At 34.9% G+C, this 20,199-nt stretch overlaps 1 protein-coding gene across 5 annotated transcripts in view; it reads right to left on the minus strand.

The window, feature by feature from the left end:
- The window catches only part of HELZ (helicase with zinc finger), a 321,547-nt gene that overhangs the window by 166,443 nt on the left and 134,905 nt on the right, over nucleotides 1–20,199 (minus strand). For all 5 annotated transcript variants that reach the window (XM_074224754.1, XM_074224753.1, XM_074224752.1 and 2 more), the window contains exons 11-12: nucleotides 3,254–3,521; nucleotides 2,163–2,496 (exon numbers count right to left, since the gene is read on the minus strand). In XM_074224754.1, the coding sequence (XP_074080855.1) occupies nucleotides 2,163–2,496; nucleotides 3,254–3,521 (602 nt within the window). The remainder of the gene's footprint in view (nucleotides 1–2,162; nucleotides 2,497–3,253; nucleotides 3,522–20,199) is intronic.

Here is a 20,199-nt window from a genome sequence, read left to right on the forward strand (position 1 = left end):
TTCAGTTGAACAATGGGAGAACTCTAAATATAGAAAACTTGTCTACACTTTTGGACACAATCAATGTGTCCATCCACTAGATCACAGCAGTCACTGGGTAGGGAAGAGGTATAAATTTGGAAATGAATGTAAAGTAAAAACAAATGGCATCAATAAAATAAACTTTTGGACAGCAATAAAAACGTTCTAAATCACATAAAATACCATCTTTTCATCTTTATCCTTTCTTCTAATTTGTTATTTTCTTTGACCTTTGCTCTAATCAGTTCTAACTGTACAAAGACAACTGATTCTGAAATAGCTCCCACGATGATACCAAGTTGTTTCCTGTTAAAACAGTCAATTCTATTTTTTTTTGTGACGTTTGTAGGTGCTCACCATATCCAGTGCCTTCTAATTCTTTTAGAAAAAGGGGTTAATGATACTCAGGAAAGAAGTATCTGAGTGGTTCTATCAGCCTTTGGTCTTTTTAATTTGATGATCTTAAACCATATTTTCCAACATGATTTTTACCATCCTCCCCTTTTCCCACCTTCACATTGAAGTCACCAAGTGTCAAGGTACACTTTGGAGAATCTTGTCAAGCTCTTCATAGAATTTCACTATATCTTCATCCTCTAAACAGATGATGGTACATAAGGTGCAATTATCTTCACTGTAGTCTGTTTGCTTACGTTCATCATGAGCACTGCAAGGTGAGATGACCAAATTTCCTATGAATTGATGTTTATTGTTAACTTTGGGTACACAATGAAACTAACTCCACCAGTTCCTTAATTCACCTCCACAAGGAGAACCTATTAACCATATTTTCATTTAGTTTTAACTTTTGGTTTCATTTATAGTGATAATGTTCATGTGGATGTGGTTTATTCCTCCAAAACGTTTTAAGTCACTGGATAAAAACTCTTAAAAGTATGATTAAAATAACATTTAAAGATAGTCTAAGAATTGTTTGACCTAACACATCCTCTGCCCCTTTTCCACTATTCTGATATCATTCACTGTAGAAAGCAAAGACCATTTTGCATTTTTACATATTTCATGTGTCACAATGAACAAGATATTTATCACCTAATCAACCTTCTCCTCTCCATCCTATACTATTCTGGTACTGGGACAGCATAGCCTAGAGCCAAAACTATACCCAAAGCTTTAAACCCAAATAGAACCTGCACTCCACTGGTGCAAGATTGGAGACCTCACGATCTCTTCCATAATACAGTGAGGAATAAGAAGAGAGAACAAAAACAACATAAAGGGAAAGTAAGTCTACAAATCATAAAACATGGGACCCTGGCTTCATATATCCTATGAAGTGGCCTTGAGGTACAGCACTAGAAGTAAGGTTTAAAGTGAGGCAGAAAATGAGGATCTGGCTATGGCAGTGGCATGGACCCCCAAGCCTCTAAGCTTCAAAGTAGGATACCCTCTATGACACTTGAGAATACTGGAGATGATGGATAGTCACATGTGACATGGATAGGGGAGAAAAGAAAGGAAGGTTGAAATAGTGGAAATTTTTATTTGAAAAATGTTAGACTGAATGGCCACTAAAGTGCTTTGATCCTATGAAATGTCCTATTGTAGTATACTCCAATAATAACAATAATTTTATCTTTCAATTTAGTTTGAAAACATTAATTCTGTATATCAGTTTATATTATTAAATACTGAATCAATAAATCCTAATTCTTTTTAAAACAACTCACTGCAGTTTCAGTAAGATATTCACTTATCTAAGAAAAAAATGATCTCAACAGATCAAAAACTTTCAGCAGTCCCAGAATTATAGATACACACACACACACACACACACACACACACACACACACACACACATACTCAGAAGGGAAACCATTCACTGAAGGTTTTTAATATTACTTTCCTTTTAATTATTTTTCTAATACTGTTTAAATTTTAATTAAAATATGTATGATTCATAAATAAACATTTGATACAAAAAATTAAAATTTTTATAAGCTTTACTGACATAACAGACAAACCAATTCTTATACCATTAATGTTTCCATTGACCTTTGAAGTTAATTACATCTCTGCTTATAATAGAAAGCCAAAGAATAAGTCAAAACAATCAAAGGAAGAACTAGTACTGAGAATGAGACTACAAATAACATGAAAGCAGTTTTTCCAAAACATACCTGCATTTCACAATCAGCTCGAAGATTAAGCTCTTCACAGCATTCCCTAGATATCCTCAAGAAGATATAGTCTTTTGTTTTTTCTTCAATAGCTGCTTCATAAACCTTCTCTTTGGTTCCCTGGGTCTGAACTAATTTCTCTTTAGAGATTGGTAATAAATAAACAGCATTAACTTTGGTCATCACCAGTCTTCCAGCCAAAGTGTCTTCAGAAAGAGTTTCAGTGAGCTTAAAGCGACCAAAAAGCTGTCCATTCTGAGCATACTTTGCACCTCCAGAAACACCAGTGAGCATGAAGCTTGCTACAATTTGCAATTGCACTTTAATATTAAACCTAAATCAGAAAATATAAAGTTAATTGAAATAGTTTACATCAAAAAAATTCAGAAAATGCTGAAAGGGAGAAAGAAAATGCAATGTATATCAAGAAGAAGCTAAACAAACATTAAACTTCCTATCAATTCTACTCTGTTGAGTTATAAAGTATTCAATATTTCTTTAGCTTTAATCTAAGCTGGAAACACCAAACGTTAAAAATAGAACTTAAGAATGCATACTCAGTTGTGAAAGAAAGGGAGAATGAGTACTCTAAATAGTATTTTATGGAATATTTTTAAACTAAATATGACTTTCTAAATGAAGATTACTAATTGTACTTAATTTTTAATTAAAATTTTTCAGAAAACAGAATAGACTAAAATTTCATAAATGGTAGAACAAAAAGCCTTCACATTTTCTTTGGCTTTTTCTTTTCTGAATTTTCCTTCCAAACATGATAAGCCATCTTAGACATTCAGTAAATCTCCATTAATGATAATGTTACATTACAGAGGATGCCATAAGCTTGGGGAAAAAGCTATAATGCCTAATATATGATTCAATTTAAAAAGAACAGCTTCATAAAATACATTTATTCCCATTATAACATTTCAAAAATTCATGGCCATCTCATTTTATATAAATATAGAACATAGCAACTGGATATAGAACAACTACAGCATTACCTGTCACTCAGATTACCACAGAGTAAATAAGTCCAGCAACCTTCAGACAAACAGTAAGTAAAGAATATTTTTGAATTGATATCTTACTTGCTAACTTCTTTATATTGTGCTATCTCCTCAATATAAAGCAAGTCATGTAACCGTGACTGATAATTAGCCTTTGTCAATGATTTGTCCAAAACAGATTGTGTAAATAGCTGATCAGCAGAAAGTGGAATTTGGTATCTAATAAGAAGGCTTTTCTCCAAATCAGTAGTTTCATTAGGCTCGAAATCTATAATCGTCTTAGAAGTGGAATCCCAGCGCTTTGCTGTTGTTAGCAGTTGTTGCCTTGCATGCATTAGGTATTCAAGATCTAAAGAGAAAAGGGAAACACACTAAGATATGGTCATAGTACTAACATCTTTAAATTCTATGTCCAGAATTTTCCTTGAACTTTATTTTACATGCAAAAGATGGAATTCTTAGACAGAATGCTTCCATTTCTATTTGGCCTGCATAGAAAATTTTTTCTCACTAGTTTCTTCTCCTAGCTATAAAAGACTTCTACACTAATCTAACAACAAGACAATGTAGAAAACTAATCTAGAGAGACAGATATGCCACAAAGTTATTAAAAATTACAAAACTGAGAATGAATTCAGAAATATCCATAAAACAGAAATCTGATATACAAAAAAAAGATATCTAATGCAGCAAGACAAGTTCTGCTGAGTATAAAACATGTTTCACTTTTCATCACATATTATCTGACCTACTAAGAAAAGATCAACTGATCAAAAAACAAGTAGTAATATTATTTTCTTCTTCAAGTTCAAATAAAATCATAATAAGGATGTTTATGAGTTAGTTTGCTTCAAACAAAATTCTCCTAAAAGATAGGTCATATAAAACATTTTGATAATCCCAAATAAAAATGTAATGGTTATTTCTAAAATTCAATATAGTCTTATGAGTGGAAGTTGCTGTTGTTCAACTGATTCAGTCATGTCCAGCTCTTCAGGATCCCCTCGTTTCAAGTTTTCTTAGCAGATACTGGAGTAATTTGATATTTTCCTCTCCAGCTCATTTTACAGTTGAGAAAACAGAGGTAAACAGGGTTAATATGCCCAGGGTCACATAGCGAGTAAATATTTAAGGCTGGATTTGAATTCATGTCTTCCTGCCTCCAGGCTTGGCACTCTATCCAATAACTTAATCAAGGATTTGTTCTGACATCTTTGGAAGAATTATTTTCAGGCCCAGGTTTCTGATATCCTAAGAATGGACATCTCTTTAAATGAAAACTGCTTCTGCAGATGCTGATCAAAACTGCTCATTTACAACTTATAAATTTAAAAGGGCTGCCTAAAAGCACTGATAGGTTAAGTGACTTGACCAAAGTCAAAGATCTAGTATGTGCTGGAGAAAAAAACATGCATTCTCATCTTTGTGATTCCCAAGTTGGTTCTACATCCATTTGCCATAAAATAAGGAAAGATGGCACAATTTGAAATTTTGATATATTTACTCTAATAATTTATCATCCAAATAATTAGAATTTACATGTCATAAATATGAAATAAGATCTAATCAGAAAAAGTAACAGATGAAATAATCCAGTCAAAGTTTCCTAGAGTCTGAGTTGTAAAAATGCTCCAAATAACAAACTTAATTACTATTTTAGAAATAGTAATAAAACGGTTAGATAAGGATGAAAACATTATGGGATTTAGAGCTGAAAAAGATTACTGGATTCAATACATCAATTTAAATTCCATTTCTCACAAAATGGTTTTGTGACTGGGCAAAAATTTCACCTCTCTAACATCAGTTTTTCCATATATAAAATGGGAGGATAAAAATATATTAGCAATTTTACAGGATGGTTTAAATAAAGCTCAAATAAGATAATATAAGGAAAATACTACCAATTTTAAATTGATTTATAAATTTTCACTATTATTCAAGAACATACAGATAACATAAAGAGAAGTAAAATCATGTCCAGTGTTTTTCAACCATACATAATTTTGACAGCTCAAGGTTCAAAGGATTTTTGAAATATTTTTTCAATAAGAGGAATATCTTCAATCAAAGAAAAAGCATGTTTCAGAGTAAATAGCTATTTTAAGTAGCTGATTTTTCTACTTTTAATGAATATTTAAATGTGTTTAAAAATATATACTTTTAGATGAGTTCAAAATAGTATGCATTATGTATATACTTGTATGTACATTGTCTTATTCTTCATAGGTGATTTTTATCAGCAAATAGAGTATCTTTAAGCATTTTTCTCTAATGAATTATAAATATACCATCATATCATATGCAAAGAATGATAGTTTTGTTTCCTCACTGCCTATTCTAATTCCTTCAATTTCTTTTTCTTTCTTATTGCTAGAGTTACCATTTCTAGTATACTATTGAATAAGAGAAGTGATAATGGATATCCTTGCTTTACCCCTTATCTTACTGGAAAGGCAACTAGCTTATGGCCAAAAAAGGTATGACTTGCAGATAATTTTGGATAGATAGAACTTATTTAAAGAAAACTCCATTGTGGGCAGCTAGGTAGCACAGTGGATGGAGCACCAGCCCTAGAGTCAGGAGTACCTGAGTTCAAATCCGGGCTCAGACACTTAACAATTACGTAGCTATGTGGCCTTGGGCAAGCCACGTAACCCCATTGCCTTGTAAAAAAAAAAAATTTAAAAAAATTTTTAAAAAAGCTCCATTTATTCCTATGCTTTCTTGTGGTTTGGATTTTGTTTTTAGTTTTTTGGATTTTGCAAGGCAGTAGGGTTAAGTGACTTGCCCAAGGTCACACAGCTTGGTAATTATTGTCTGAAGTCACATTTGAACTTATGTCCTCCTGACTCCAGGGCTGGTGCTCTATCCACTGTGTCACCTAGCTGTCCCTCTTTCTAGTGTTTTCAAAAGAAATAATGGCTATATTTTTTTGAAAGTTTTTTTCTGTATCTAGTAAGATAATCATATGTTTGCTGGCTTTATAACTGACATGGTCAGTTATGTTGATTTTAATTTAAATTTAAAATTTTACATTGATATTCATTAGGGGAATTGATCGATAGTTTTCTTTCTATTTTTGCTCTTCCTGCTTTAGGTATAAACACTATATCTGGAGCATAAACAGAATTTGAAAGGACTTTCTCTTGAGTTATTTTTTCCAAAAAGTTAATATGGTACAGGTAATAACTGTTCTTTAAATGCTTCATAGAATTCATTTGTGAATTCATCTGGTTGTGATGATTTTTTTCTTAGGGAGCTCACTGATGGTCTGTTCAATTTCTTTGTCTTTAAGTATTCTACTTCCTCTTCTATTAATCTGGGAAATTTATATTTTTATAAATATTCATCCATTTCATGAAGATTATTAGATTTATTGATATATAATAAGGGAAATGGCTTATAATATTTATTTTAATTCCATTTTGCATTCACCCTTTTTCATTTTGATTTTGGCAATTTATCTATTTTATCATATTTTTTCCGAAAAATCTGGTATTGATTTTATTTATTAGTTCAATGGTCTTTTAACTTTCAATTTTTATTAATCTCTTCTATGATTTTAAGGATTTCTAATTTGATTTTAAGTGAGATATTTAATTTGGGTTTTTTTGCTATTTTTTTTAGTTACATGTCCAGTTAATCTGTATTTCTCTCTTTTACTGATGTATGGTATGTGGTTAGAGGTATAAATTTTCTCCTAAATATTGATTTGCTACAACCCATAAATTTTGGTATATTGCCTCATTGCTGTCATTCTCTTTAGATTATTTTTGTCCTATTAATTTTAATTTATCTTTCCATAGCCCTTTATTGAAAATAACTTGTATTACATTATAATCTTTAAATGATGCATTTAATGTTTCTGTTTTTATGCATTTGGCTGTAAGATTTTTAATGCCCCAATATATGGTCAATTTTTATGAAGAGAAAAAAAGTATATTCATTACTATATTTCCCATCACTGTTTTCCAGAAGTTTAGCATATCTAACTTTGCTAAAAGTTATCTCCTTAACTTCTTTGTTGGGGTTTTTTTTTGGTTAGATTTATCTAGTTCTGAGAGGGGAAAATTGAGGTCCCCCAATAATCTGATTTTTCTGCCTGTAACTTTTCTTCAAAATTTGGAAGCTATACCCTATGGTGAGTACATGCTTAGTAAAAATATTCATTGTATATGGTTCTTTTATCAAAATCTACTTTCCCTGCTTATCTCTTTTAATTAGGTCTATTTTTGCTTTGTTGGGGATCATAAATGCTACCCCCTGCTTTTTTACTTCACCTGAAGCGTAAGAGATTCTGCTCCAACCCCTTATTTTTCTACTATTATGTGTCTCTGCTTCAAGTGTGTTTCTTGTAAATAATATATTGTAGAGTTCTATTGTTTTTGTTTGCTTGTTTTTTGCAAGGCAATGGAGTTAAGTGACTTGCCCAAGGTCACACAGGTAATTATCAAGTGTCTGAGGCCAAATTTGAACTCAGGTCCTCCTGACTCCAGGACCAGTGCTCTATTCACTGTACCATCTAACTGTCCCAGAATTCTAGTTTTTTAATACACTATGTGATCTACTTTTCATTTTTCCAGAGGGAAATGGGCTAGAGTAACTAAAAGTTGTAAAGCTTTTTGACCATCTAAGAACACTAATCTAACTTTAGTAAACCATTTAACAAATAATCTTTGTCTAATGACCAAGACATTGACCAACACATTGACTGGAGCTAAAGAACCATATCCATATTAAAACTTTAAGTCAAAATGAACTTATAGATAAAATGAAAGGCCAGTCATTAAACTATTCATACCCCACCATCAAGGACACAGTATGACAGAGTGAAAAGGGCACAGACTGACATCATATGGGTTCAAATACTGCCTCTGACAGTCCATGTGACCTTGGACAAGTCATTTAACCTTCCTAAGCCCAGTTTCCTCATCTATAAAATAGGCAGTTGGGACAAGCTGGCCTCTGAGTTCTTTTCCAGCTCTAGATCTATGATTCTGTGATCTAGTGGTCCTACATCCCAAGAAAAACAGGAAAGAAAGATGTCATATTATATGAAAAAATCCAGAGCAGTGCTTTTTTGTTATAGAATTGGTAATTGAGAATAAAATAAATGTCCATTAACTGGGAGAAGAGCTATGTGAATGTAATTAAATACTAGTGATTTTTTTAAAAAATGCAATATAAAGAATTTGGAGAAGCTTGGAATGATTTATATGAACTGACAAAATAAGATAAACAAAATCAGAAGAGCACTATGTTGACTAATAATATAAGCAAAATTAATGCTAAAAACCTACCAAACTCTATTTAGTAAAAATGACAAATTTTACTCATGGAGAAAATAGGATTTACACATTCAGAACAGAAAGGGGCCATAGAATCTCTGAGCCTGACTCTCTCATTTTATAGATAAGATGAAGCACACAGTTTTTAACTGATTTTGATAAGGGGGCATATGACTAATAAGTATCTGAAGAGGAATTCAAACTCATTTCTTTTTCATTCTAAGCCTAGTACACAATCTGCTATAAAAAGACTGCTTTTCCCTACATGACAAGTTATTTGTGAATAAAGTTATTAGTGCTCTCAGATGCAGTTACTATGCCCATTGGCCCTGCTTAACTAATTTTATTTTTTATAAGGGAGGGTAAAATCAAAAGGAAAGGAAGTGATAGGGAAGAAAGAAGAATCTATCAGGAAAAATTGTATTTTAGGAACAAAAGAAATTAATTTTAAATGAACAGAACCAGGTTAAAACAATATACAAAATGATCACAAAAATATAAGTGAAAAGAAAAAAAGAACAAATCAATTGAATCTGAATGCTATGAAATTATAATGATTAAGCCTGGTGACAAAGAACAAAGAAGACAAAATGTCGCATACCCTTTTCTTTGCATGGGTAAGAGACAATAGATATGGAATGGTATAGGGTAAATGACTTTGATGTGTTGGTTATTTTTGCCAAATTGGATGGGGCTTTTTTCCTTTTTTATTCTTTGCTATAAATCATAACTTTCCTCAGGTATAAGAAATAGATATTTGGGGAAATGTGGATGACATGAAAACAAAATTTACTAATTTTATTTTTAAAAACAATTCAATAAGGTTTTGAAAAATAAAAAGGACTATTACCTTTAATTTAGGAAAAAACTGATTATCTTATTATATAATCTTGCTATCTCTTATAGTTTATTTTTCTTCCTTAAGGATATTTCTTTCTCATCACATTCAATTTGGATCAATGTGTATCATGGAAACAAAATAAAGTAAATAAAATCTTTAAAATTAAAAAAATTAAAATTTAAAAAATTTGTAAAAAAAGAGCATACACTGTTCCAGACCCAATAATAAATGATGGAGATTCTAAGAAAGTCAAAAAACAGAAAAGAAAAATAAAAATAGCATTCAAGTTTGTCTATGAGAGGACTCATAAAGGAAATGATAGTGTTGACTTTGTCTTATTCTTTTCTTCCAACTCCTACAAGAGTAGATTTCATAGGGTTTTGTACAAGATTCTCTGTCTCTTTCCTCAGGACCTGCCCACCTTCACTCCAATCAGGTCCCATGAGTTTAACTATTTCTCCTATGTGGATGACTCTCAGATATATATATTCAGTCCCAATCTCCTGAATTTTGTGCTTGCAGAGTCATCATCCAAAGTGCTCTTTCCAAATGGCTTGCAAGCATCTAAAATTTTAACTTGTCCAAAATAGAACTCATTTTATCAAAAGTCTTCTTCTCCCCTCTTCTAAATTTCGCAAATTCTTTTGAATGTCAACAATATCTCTAGCCACCAAGATGAATAATTTCTCTTACCCTTAAAATCTAAGAGAAACCTGAGTTTCCAAGTTTTCTTCATTCTATTTCCACAAAATCTTTCACAGTGGTCTGTTTTCCATTCTCATAGTCAGGTCCCAGTCACCTCTCATCAGGATTACATCAAGCTCCTTCTAATTCATCTCCCTACTTTGAATTTCTCCCCTGTCCAATCCAATTTCCACATACCTGAAAATGATATACTTAAGAACAAATAATGCTGATGTCATTCCCCTGCTCAAGAAGCTACAATGGTTCTCCCTCCTGCCTCTAAGGTAAAATACAAACTTGTCAGTTTGGTTTTTAAAGCCCTCCATAATCTGGTTCCAATTTAATATTCTATGTTCCCATCAAACTGCCCGACTTACTATTTGCTTTTTGTAAAATGTCATCTCATTTCTCTTTGCCTTCCCACAAGCTGTCTTTACTTTATTCCCCAGCCCCTTATACACACAACTCTGCTTGTTTAGAACCCATAGCTTCTTTCAAAGTTCAACTCAAGTGCTACTTCATGCTGTAAGCCTATTCTGATTGACTCTGCTTTCAGTAGCTAGGATCTTCTATGGGAAAATTCTATGCAGTAAATAATTTGAAATTATTTATCTATATATGTTTTACTCAATAAAATTAGGCTCCATGATGAACAATATCATTTTATTTGTGCCCTGGCATCCCAAGTGTCTTGGATAGAAAAAAGAAGGGAAGGGAAAGGAGGACAGCAATTTACAAATAGGATATTATTGATCCTCACAACAACCCTAGAAGGTAAATTCTATTATTATTCTCATTTTACAATTGAAGAAATTGAGGCAGACAAACTAAATGACTTGCCCACTGTCACATTGCTAGTAAATATCCAAGGTGACAAAAAAACTCAGGTCTTCCCAACTCTAGGTCCAGCACCTAGCTAGCATCTAGCTACCTTTAAATACCTGCAAACAGTAGGTATTAAATAAACAAATGCTTGCTAAATTGAATTGAAAACAACAAGAAAGAGGATTTCATTTTACTCTTGGTCATCTTGAATAATGGTGTTCAGGCAAGCCAACCACATGAAAATAGTTACAGTTTATGCACCAGCATCTACTGCTGAAGAGAAAATATGAAGTTCAATGACTTGACAAGATCCTCCAAAGAAAGGCAATATATATATATATATATATATATATATATATATATATATATGTATATATATATTTATATAAATATAAATATATATATATATACTTTGAAATTCACCAACTTCAGTCAAGGAGAAACAGTAAAACTTATGTTGAAAAATATGGTTCAGATTCAAGAAATGAAGAAATCAAAGTTTCTAGAATGCACAGAACATCTCCTGTTTACATATAAAATAAATATCATAAAGTGATTGTGGAGCAAGCACCAAACCTTTTGGGGGGTTTCCTAAGAGGAAAGAATTGATTAAACATGGAATAGTCATTTCATATTGTAAGGGATGTATAGTCAAACTATTAACTAAGAGGAAATGTCAAAGTAAATATCAAATTGAAAGAAAAGACAAAGATGACAAGACATTATAAAGCAGTTCCAAACAACTTGTTATGACATACTGGAAAAGTAGAATAAAAGTAAAGGCTATGGTCCAACCATTTCTTAGAGATCTTTAACCTCATCTGTGCAAATAAAACAAGACAGAGACCAAAAACAACTCAGAAATTCCCTCAACCATCAAACAGCTTCTTTGCCAAGCTATGGCATACAGCAGTTAAGGAAAACAGTCTTCTAAATGATGAGTGCAAGTTCACTTAAAAAAATGCATAAAGGGATGGAATCAAGATGGCAACAGAAGAAGATCCTCTCTCAGGTGCTCTCTCTTTCTAATATTTCAAAACTTACAAAATAAGGACTCTAAATTTTCGAGAGACAGAACCCACAGAATGATCCAGTGAGGCAATTCTCCAGCCCAAGGTAACCTGGAAAATAGGAGAAAGGCTCCATTCCATGGGGTTAGAGGGGTGTCTGCCAGAGTGAAGGAATTTCAGCTTCCCAGAGGCAGCCCCAGGATGCCTTGGAACCATGCAGTGGGGGCAGTTTCCTGATCTACACCCCGTGGAGCACCAAGCACAACTGGAAGACCAGTGTGGGGGGACCTCTGCCAGAGTAAGTGCATAAAACCCAGCCCTCAGGGCACTCAGCAAGCAAGTGGCTGGGACAGCCCAGATCCAGGAACCAGAAAAAGGCAAAGCCAGCAAGCAGGAGCCCTCAGGCAAAAGAGCCTGGAGTGCTCAGCCTAGGTAGGGGAGTAGAGAGAGACTTCCAAAGTCTGTCCTCTGTACCTGAAGAGGACTCTAAGACCCTGACCACATTCAAAACCTGATGACAGTCTAGGTCCCCCATAGAACAGCAGCCCCTGCCCCCAACCTCAGCCCCGGGGCAGAGGTGTGCACTTGTGGTCATTCACAGACCAGGAGGGAGGACAGAGCTTCACACACTGAGATCCTGGGAGGGGAGGGGTGTCCCAATAATACTCAAAAGCTCAAGAAGCACTCCAAGACCAGGCACAGGCTGGAGAAATGAGTAAACAGAGAAAAAAACAGGAACGCCACTGAGAAATACTTTGTCTATGATCCCAAGAAGGATCAAAATACTCAGTCAGAAAATGAGGAAGTCCAAGCTCCTGTATATAAAGATTGCAAGAAAAATGGAAATTGGGCTCAGGCTATGACAGAGCTCAAAAAAGATTTTGAAAAATCAAGTGAGGGAGACAGGAGAAAAATTGGGGGTGGGGGATGAGATGCAGAAAAAACATGAAAAAGAACCGAGCTCAAAAAAGATTTTGAAAATCAAGTGAGGGAGATAGAAGAAAAATTGGGGGAAAAAATAAGATGCAGGGGCAGCTAGGTGGTGTACTGGATAAAGCACGGGCCCTGGAGTCAGGGGTACCTGGGTTCAAATCCAGTCTCAGACACTTAATAATTACCTAGTTGTGTGGCCTCCGGCAAGCCACTTAACCCCATTTGCCTTGCAAAAACCTAAAAAAAAAAAAAAAAGAATGAGATGCAGGAAAAACATGAAAAAGAAGTGAGTAGCTTAGTCAAGGAGATCCAAAAAAAGAAAAAATGCTGAAGAAAATAACATGTTAAAAACCAGCTTAGGTCAAATGGATAAAAAAGTTCAAAAAGTTATTGAGAAGAATGCTTTAAAAAGCAGAATTGGCCAGATGGAAAAAGAAAAATAAGAAAGGTCTCTGAGGAAAACAAATCCTTCAGATGTAGAATGTAACTGAGGAAAGCTGATGACTTTATGAGAAATCAAGACACAATACTTCAAAACCAAGAGAATGAAAAATTAGAAGAAAATGTGAAAGGTCTCATTGAAAAAACATCTGATCTGGAAAATAGATTCAGGAAAGATAATTTAAAAATTATTGGGATACCTGAAACTCATGATCAGGAAAAGAGCCTTGACATCATTTTTAAAGAATTCCTACAGGAAAATTGCTCAGATATCCTAGAAGTAGAGGCCAAAACAGAAATTGAGAGAATCTGCCTATCGTCCCCAGAAAGAGATCCCAAAAAAACAATCCCCAGGAATATTATACTCAACTTCCAGAACTCCCAAATCAAAGAGAAAATATAACAAGCAGTCCAAAGGACACAATCCAAATATGGAATCACACAGGACTTAGCAGGAACTACATTGAAGCCTCATAGGGCTTGGAATATAATATTCCAAAAGGTAAAGGAGCTCAGAATGCAACCAAGAATCAATAACCCAGAAAAGCTGAATGTCCTATTCCAGGGGAAAAGATGGACTCTCAATGAACCAGGGGAATTTCAAATGTACCTGTTGAAATGGCCAGAGCTAAACAGAAGGCTTGATCTTCAAACAAAGGACTCAGGTGAAGCATAGAGAGTGGAGAAGGGTAAAATATGAGGGACTTAATGATGATGAACTACATATATTCCTGCATAGAAAAATGATACTGATCAATACTCATAAGAAACTTCTCATTTAATAGAGCAGGTAGAAGGATCTTTTATAGATGAAGCACAGGAGAGAGCTGAATTTGAAAATATAATATATTGTAAAAATGGAATCAATGGATAAAAGGGAAATGTAATGGGAGTAAGAGAAAGGAAAGGAAGAATAGGCTAAGATATTTCATATAAAAAGATTTTTTTTTTTTACAGTGAGCTACGGTAATGATATAGAAGGAGGGAAGACGAGGGGAAATGAAGGAACCTTCACTCGCATCAGAGGTGGTTAGGAGAGGAAACAGCATATATACCCAATGGAGTATAGATATCTAGAGTAAGAAGGAGAGAAGGGGGACAAGGGGAAGGGGGGGGGGATGTGAGTGATGGAGGAGAGGATGAACTGTGGAGAGAGAGTGGTCAGATATAACACATGTTCTTTTTTTACTTCTTGCAACAGGCTGGGATTGGATGGCTTGTCAGGGACTACAGGGCTAGGTGGATGCTGGGCCTAAGGGGTAGTATGTGGGCTCAGGGCCTCTTGGCCCCAGGGCCAGGGATCTGTCTGCTGCACCACTCAGCTACCCTACAGCACATTTAAGAAGAGGGACAGAGTGAAAGGAGAGAGACAATATATGCTAGTGGGGAAGTATGAATGGAGGGAGCTGTGATCAGCAATGGCAACGGTGGAAAAATATATAAGTAGCTTTTGTGATGGACTTATAAAGAATGTGATCAACCCACAACAGAGCTGAAGGTGTTGGAACACAGACTGAAGCACATTTTATTATTTTTAATATTATTATTTTGGGGGGGTTGCAGGGAAAATGGGGTTGGAAGCTTGCCTGGGGCCACACAGCTGATTGTTGGGTGTCTGAGGCTGGATTTGGACCCGGGTGCTCCTGGCTCCAGGGCAGGTGCTCTGTCCCCTGTGCCACCCCTACTATCATCATCATCAATATTGTTGTTGTTGTTATTATTATATTATTATTATCATTATTATTATTATTATTGTTGTTGTTATTATCATTATATTTGGTTTTTGCAGGGCAATGGGTTTGGGGTGGTTTGCCCAGGGTCAACAATCACCCGATTGTTGGGTGTCTGGTGCCGGATTTGAGCTCGGGTACTCCTGACTCTGGGACTAGTATTCCATCCACTGCACTACCTGGCTGCCGCTATTATGATTATAACAATAATAATAATAATTATTATTATTGTCATTATTTTAATTTTAATTTTTTTCTCTTTCCTTTACTTTATTGCTCATGTGGGTCTATATTTGGGGGGATATTATGTTTACTCTTAAACAAGACTATTTTAGTAATGTATAAAAAATAATTTCTACAAAAATAAGAATAAATTTTTTTTAAATTTAAAAAAACAATTATTGGACCATTTTACAAACTAGCAAAAAATAGTTGAAGGGAGAAAAAAGCCTGTATGAAGATACAACTAAATTAGATAATTCCAAGAGCATCTGTAAATGAAACCAGGAGGGAGAAAAAAATAAATGATTTGAAGTGTTATTTGTAGCCAGTCTTTAAAGGGAAAACTACCTAGAATCTAGAGCTAAGATCTGTAACTAGAGTGACTGATGAAAATATAGTGCTCTCCAATTCTAAAATACAAGGTTATGCTATTTCTGAGAACTTTGTGACTATAGTTTCAAAAACACAATCATCTACATTACCTGATATCAAGGGTTATCTTTTTTTCTTTTTTAGGTTTTTGCAAGGCAAATGGGGTTAAGTGGCTTTCCCAAGGCCATATAGCTAGGTAATTATTAAGTGTCTGAGGCCGGATTTGAACCCAGGTACTCCTGACTCCAGGGCCAGTGCTCTATCCACTATGCCACCTAGCCGCCCCTATCAAGAGTTATCTTAGAAAAATAAAATCCAAATATAAACCATAACCCTCACCTTGAATATCAACTTCAAGTTCCTTTTCTGCTATTTTTATAATATATATTATTTTTATTTTATATTTTATAAAGAAATATGGCAAATTGGTTTCAAATTCATCCTCACATTTTGCTTTTAAAGGAACTAATGAGAATCAAAAGGTTCACAGAAAGGAAAGCCACAAACTGGATCATTAACTCCTAAATAGAAAAAAAAATACAATTCTATTATGCTGGCAATACAATATGCTGCCAAATATAGTTTGTCTTAAAAACCCATCCTGCTCTATATCAAAAACTTTTAAAATTAACAGAAAGATAAACTATTGTCAATATAGCTGTATTTCATTAGGCTACTACAATAAGTTCAAAGGGAAATAATGAATAAAGACATTTAAATATGGAGAATAATGCTCACTTCTAATTCTAGACAACATTTGAAGTAGAATTACAAATCTTATTCATTCTTCACTGAGAAAAATGTTTCAATCAGTTCACTTTCTTCTATAAAGTATACAATTTGACTTAACTAGAATATGAGAGATGGCACAAGAAGAAAAATGATATGCAGAATCAGTGGAATTTCTCACTATGTAAAGTAAAAATTTATTCAAAAAAGTTACATAAAGTACATGTGGTCTATTTTGTGGAGATGAACCATCCCAAGAATTAAAGAATATTAAAAAATAAGTTACATCTATTTCCTTAAAAGTCAACTCTGGAAAGAGTAGAAAAACATCTAAATCTTATTTAACAGAAAAACAATTTGAGCTCTTTTTTCAAACTTCTATTCAACAGTTCTTCTTGAATATTGGCCCCCCATTCTAGTATTTAACTTCTAAAGCTTAACTCACACTTTGGCCACATTTCCCAAGCAAACCAAGTTTGAGTATACCTAGTCCCATCAAGTTGGGGGCTGCTAGGAGTCTCAAACAGTCTTCAGTGAGATGAGGGACAGTATGCTGTGCAAAAGTGTTTGCCTAGTACCAAAGCAGCAGAAAAAGAAGTTTCATATATTTTACTTGAGTAATATATTGGTCATGTTTTTTTCAAAATGTCATGCTGAAGAAATGAAAAGGGTTCATATTATATTTAGTTATACAAGCCATCCCCAGGTTACCAGCAATTAACAAACTGTTCAACTAGGCATATACAGGTTACTCTCTCCTCCCCCACCTTCCCACCTACTGTTATTTCAGAAAGCAACTCAGCAGTCAAAGAGACAACTAGTGCCACCTAGTGAACAGCATCAGAAACTTTCACTGTCCTATGACAGGAGTATTGTGGTACTCCCATTATTTAATTTTCACAGCTTTGAATTCAATACATCAAGAGGACTAGGATTTTATCAGAGAAAACATTCTCTCCTTGGTTCAGATGCCAAACCTTTTATATTTCAATCTCTATTCATTATAATTTAAGAAGAATCTATTAGTTGTCCACTGTCAGTCAAGTACTGTTCCAAGTGCTAGAATTACAAAGGTAAAAAAAAAAGTCATTTACCTCCCATAAGCTAGCAATGTACTTTATAGCTATGGACAAATGTATTCACACAAAAGTAAAACAGTAAGCCTCAGGGGCAGCTAGGTGGCACAGTGGATAGAGCACCAACCCTGGAGTCAGGAGTATCTGAGTTCAAATCCGGCCTCAGACACTTAATAATTACCCAGCTGTGTGGCCTTGGGCAAGCCACTTAACCCCATTTGCCTTGCAAAAAAAAAAAAAAAAACAAAACCCAAAAAAGAACATTAAGCCTCTTTGAACTTCATGAGATAACCATAGCCCTCACAAAGGTCTGTTATTGTCACTTCAGGCACCATCTCAATCACATTTCTTTATTCTCCTTCCCATTTTTCTAACTCTCACCTACTTGTCTCAGGAAAATCTTTCTTCTCTCTGTCAATTCTCCAAGAATGAACTTAACTACAGGGGGAAAGGGGGGGTCAAAAGGGGAAAGAGGAAGTTCATCATCTAGTAAGTGGTTTTTTTTCCTTACAACAGCAATTTACAAATGGCACCTAATATAATTTGAAAAGGGCTGCATTATACAGTGGAAGATACAATGAAAATTATAATAATGGCAATTATAGTAATAGTAATAATAACTTGTATTTATATATTGCTTTATAATTTACAAAGCACTTTACATGCTATTTTAATGAAGGAATGCCTGCATTGTCAATAAATGAACATTTATGAAGCATCTACAAAGTGCTAAGCATTGCTATATTGGATGCTGGAGATAGAAAGAAAATCAAATGACAATCTCTTCTCTCAAGGAAGTTCACTGTCTAATGGAAGAGATATCACCAAAACAACCACATATAAACTCACTATACAAAGGACAAAACTAGAGATAATCAAAAGATGATGATGATAATATTTGTCCTTCATTTTTTTTAGGTTTGTTTTTTTTTTTTTGCAAGGCAAATGGAGTTAAGTGGCTTGCCCAAGGCCACACAGCTGGGTAATTATTAAGTGTCTGAGACCGGATTTGAACCCAGGTACTCCTGACTCCAGGGCCGGTGCTTTATCCACTGTGCCACCTAGCCGCCCCTTGTCCTTCATTCTTGAAGAAGAGCATGACATCAGTTGTTAAGTTTTGCCATGATAAGCATAAATTGGATTTGAGTGAGTGGGTGCTGTACTAAGTCACCAACCTCACTTTATCCTCAAGAGTCATCTAGGTCAAGCAGCTAGATATGAAACAAGATGACCGGAGACAGTCAGTACTAAAAGAGTGGGAAAAGCTTCCTGTAGAAGATGAAACTCTAGCTGGAATTTAAGGAAACCAGGGAAGTCAAGAGATGGGGGAAAGTCCAAATGTGGGAAACAGTCATTAAAAATGACCAGTTAAGACTTCCAGCCAAGATGGCAGAGAGAAGATGGGCATTGTGCTAAGGTCTCCTGGTTTCCCCTCAAAAATAACATGAAAGGGGGGCGGCTAGGTGGCACAGTGGATAGATGACCCGCCCTGGAGTCAGGAGTACCTGAGTTCAAATCCGGCCTCAGACACTTAATAATTACCCAGCTGTGTGGCCTTGGGCAAGCCACTTAACCCCCATTGCCTTGCAATAAAATAAAATTAAAATAAAATAAAATAAAATAAAATAAAATAAAATAAAATAAAATAAAATATAAAATAAAAATAAATAAAATAAAATAAAAATAAATAACATGAAAGAAACCTCTTAACAGTAATTCAATTGACAAAACCCAGAAAAAGAAGCTAGGAGAAGAACATCTACCTCAAGACTGTCTCAAGGGACCATGGGTGAATTGGGAGCAGAGAACAGAGTCATCACAGGGGCAGCAGCAGGGTGAAGGCAGAGGATCAGCCTTAGCCGTGAGGCTTCAGTGAGTCGTGGGTCCGAGCACCAACCTTAACCGGAGAACCTTTGGCTCAGGGAGCAGAGATCTGATGAGTCCCAGCTGGGCTGGAGGGTGAGTTCCAGCACAGAGAGTTGCAGAGCACAGCTAGACATCTACCTGCTGGGGACCTGAGCTCAATACTTTCAGGGAACTCTCTTCCCAGAACAAACAGTAACCCTGCACCCCCTCAGGCTCAGGTGTGGGCAGCAGAGCTCCCTCAGCTGAAAGGGAGATTAACTACCTTCCCCAGGGCCCAGTACATTATTCAAGGACAATTCAAACACTGCTGCTGCTGCAGCTACTGTTGTTCACTCCCTCCAGGCCTAGGAAAAGGGCTTCAAATACTCCAAAGAAAGCAACTATGCCCCTACAGGCTGGCCCACTTGGAGTTACTAAGCCAAATGAAGAAGACCTCTAGCGCCTCCCACTGGCCAGCCTACTAGGAGCTACTAAGCCAAGTGAACAAAGCATCTAGGGTATTAAAAAATCAAACCTCTGAGAACCAGCCTCTCCTCCAACACAAGATCTTAGGAAAATGAAGAAAGGCCAGTAGAGAGGGGGGCCCATTGAGAATTACTTTCAAAGCACAGATTATAAACCAAAGAGATCTAGAACTTCTTAGGAGAATATGAATTGATCTCTAGTCCAGAAAGACTTCCTTGAAGAAATCAAGAAGGAACTTAAAAATGAACTGGAAAAACTGGGAAAAGAAATTCAAGAAAATTAACCCATTGCAAGAGAAAATTAACATCTGCCAACAAGAAAACAAGTCCTTGGAAAATACAATTGGACAAATACAAAATGAGAATAATTTTTCTCAGATCCTCAATTGGGCAAATGCAAAAAGAAAATAATTCTCTCAAAACTATACTTAGAAAAATGAAAAACTCCTTCAAAAATAGGATTGACCAATTGGAAAAGGAGTTGCAAAAGGTAAATGAAGAAAATTCTTCTCTAAAAAAAAAAATGAATTTAATCTTTGGAAG

This window comes from Macrotis lagotis, chromosome 2 (genome assembly GCF_037893015.1).
Source record: "Macrotis lagotis isolate mMagLag1 chromosome 2, bilby.v1.9.chrom.fasta, whole genome shotgun sequence".
In the NCBI taxonomy this organism is placed as follows: Eukaryota; Metazoa; Chordata; class Mammalia; order Peramelemorphia; family Peramelidae; genus Macrotis; species Macrotis lagotis.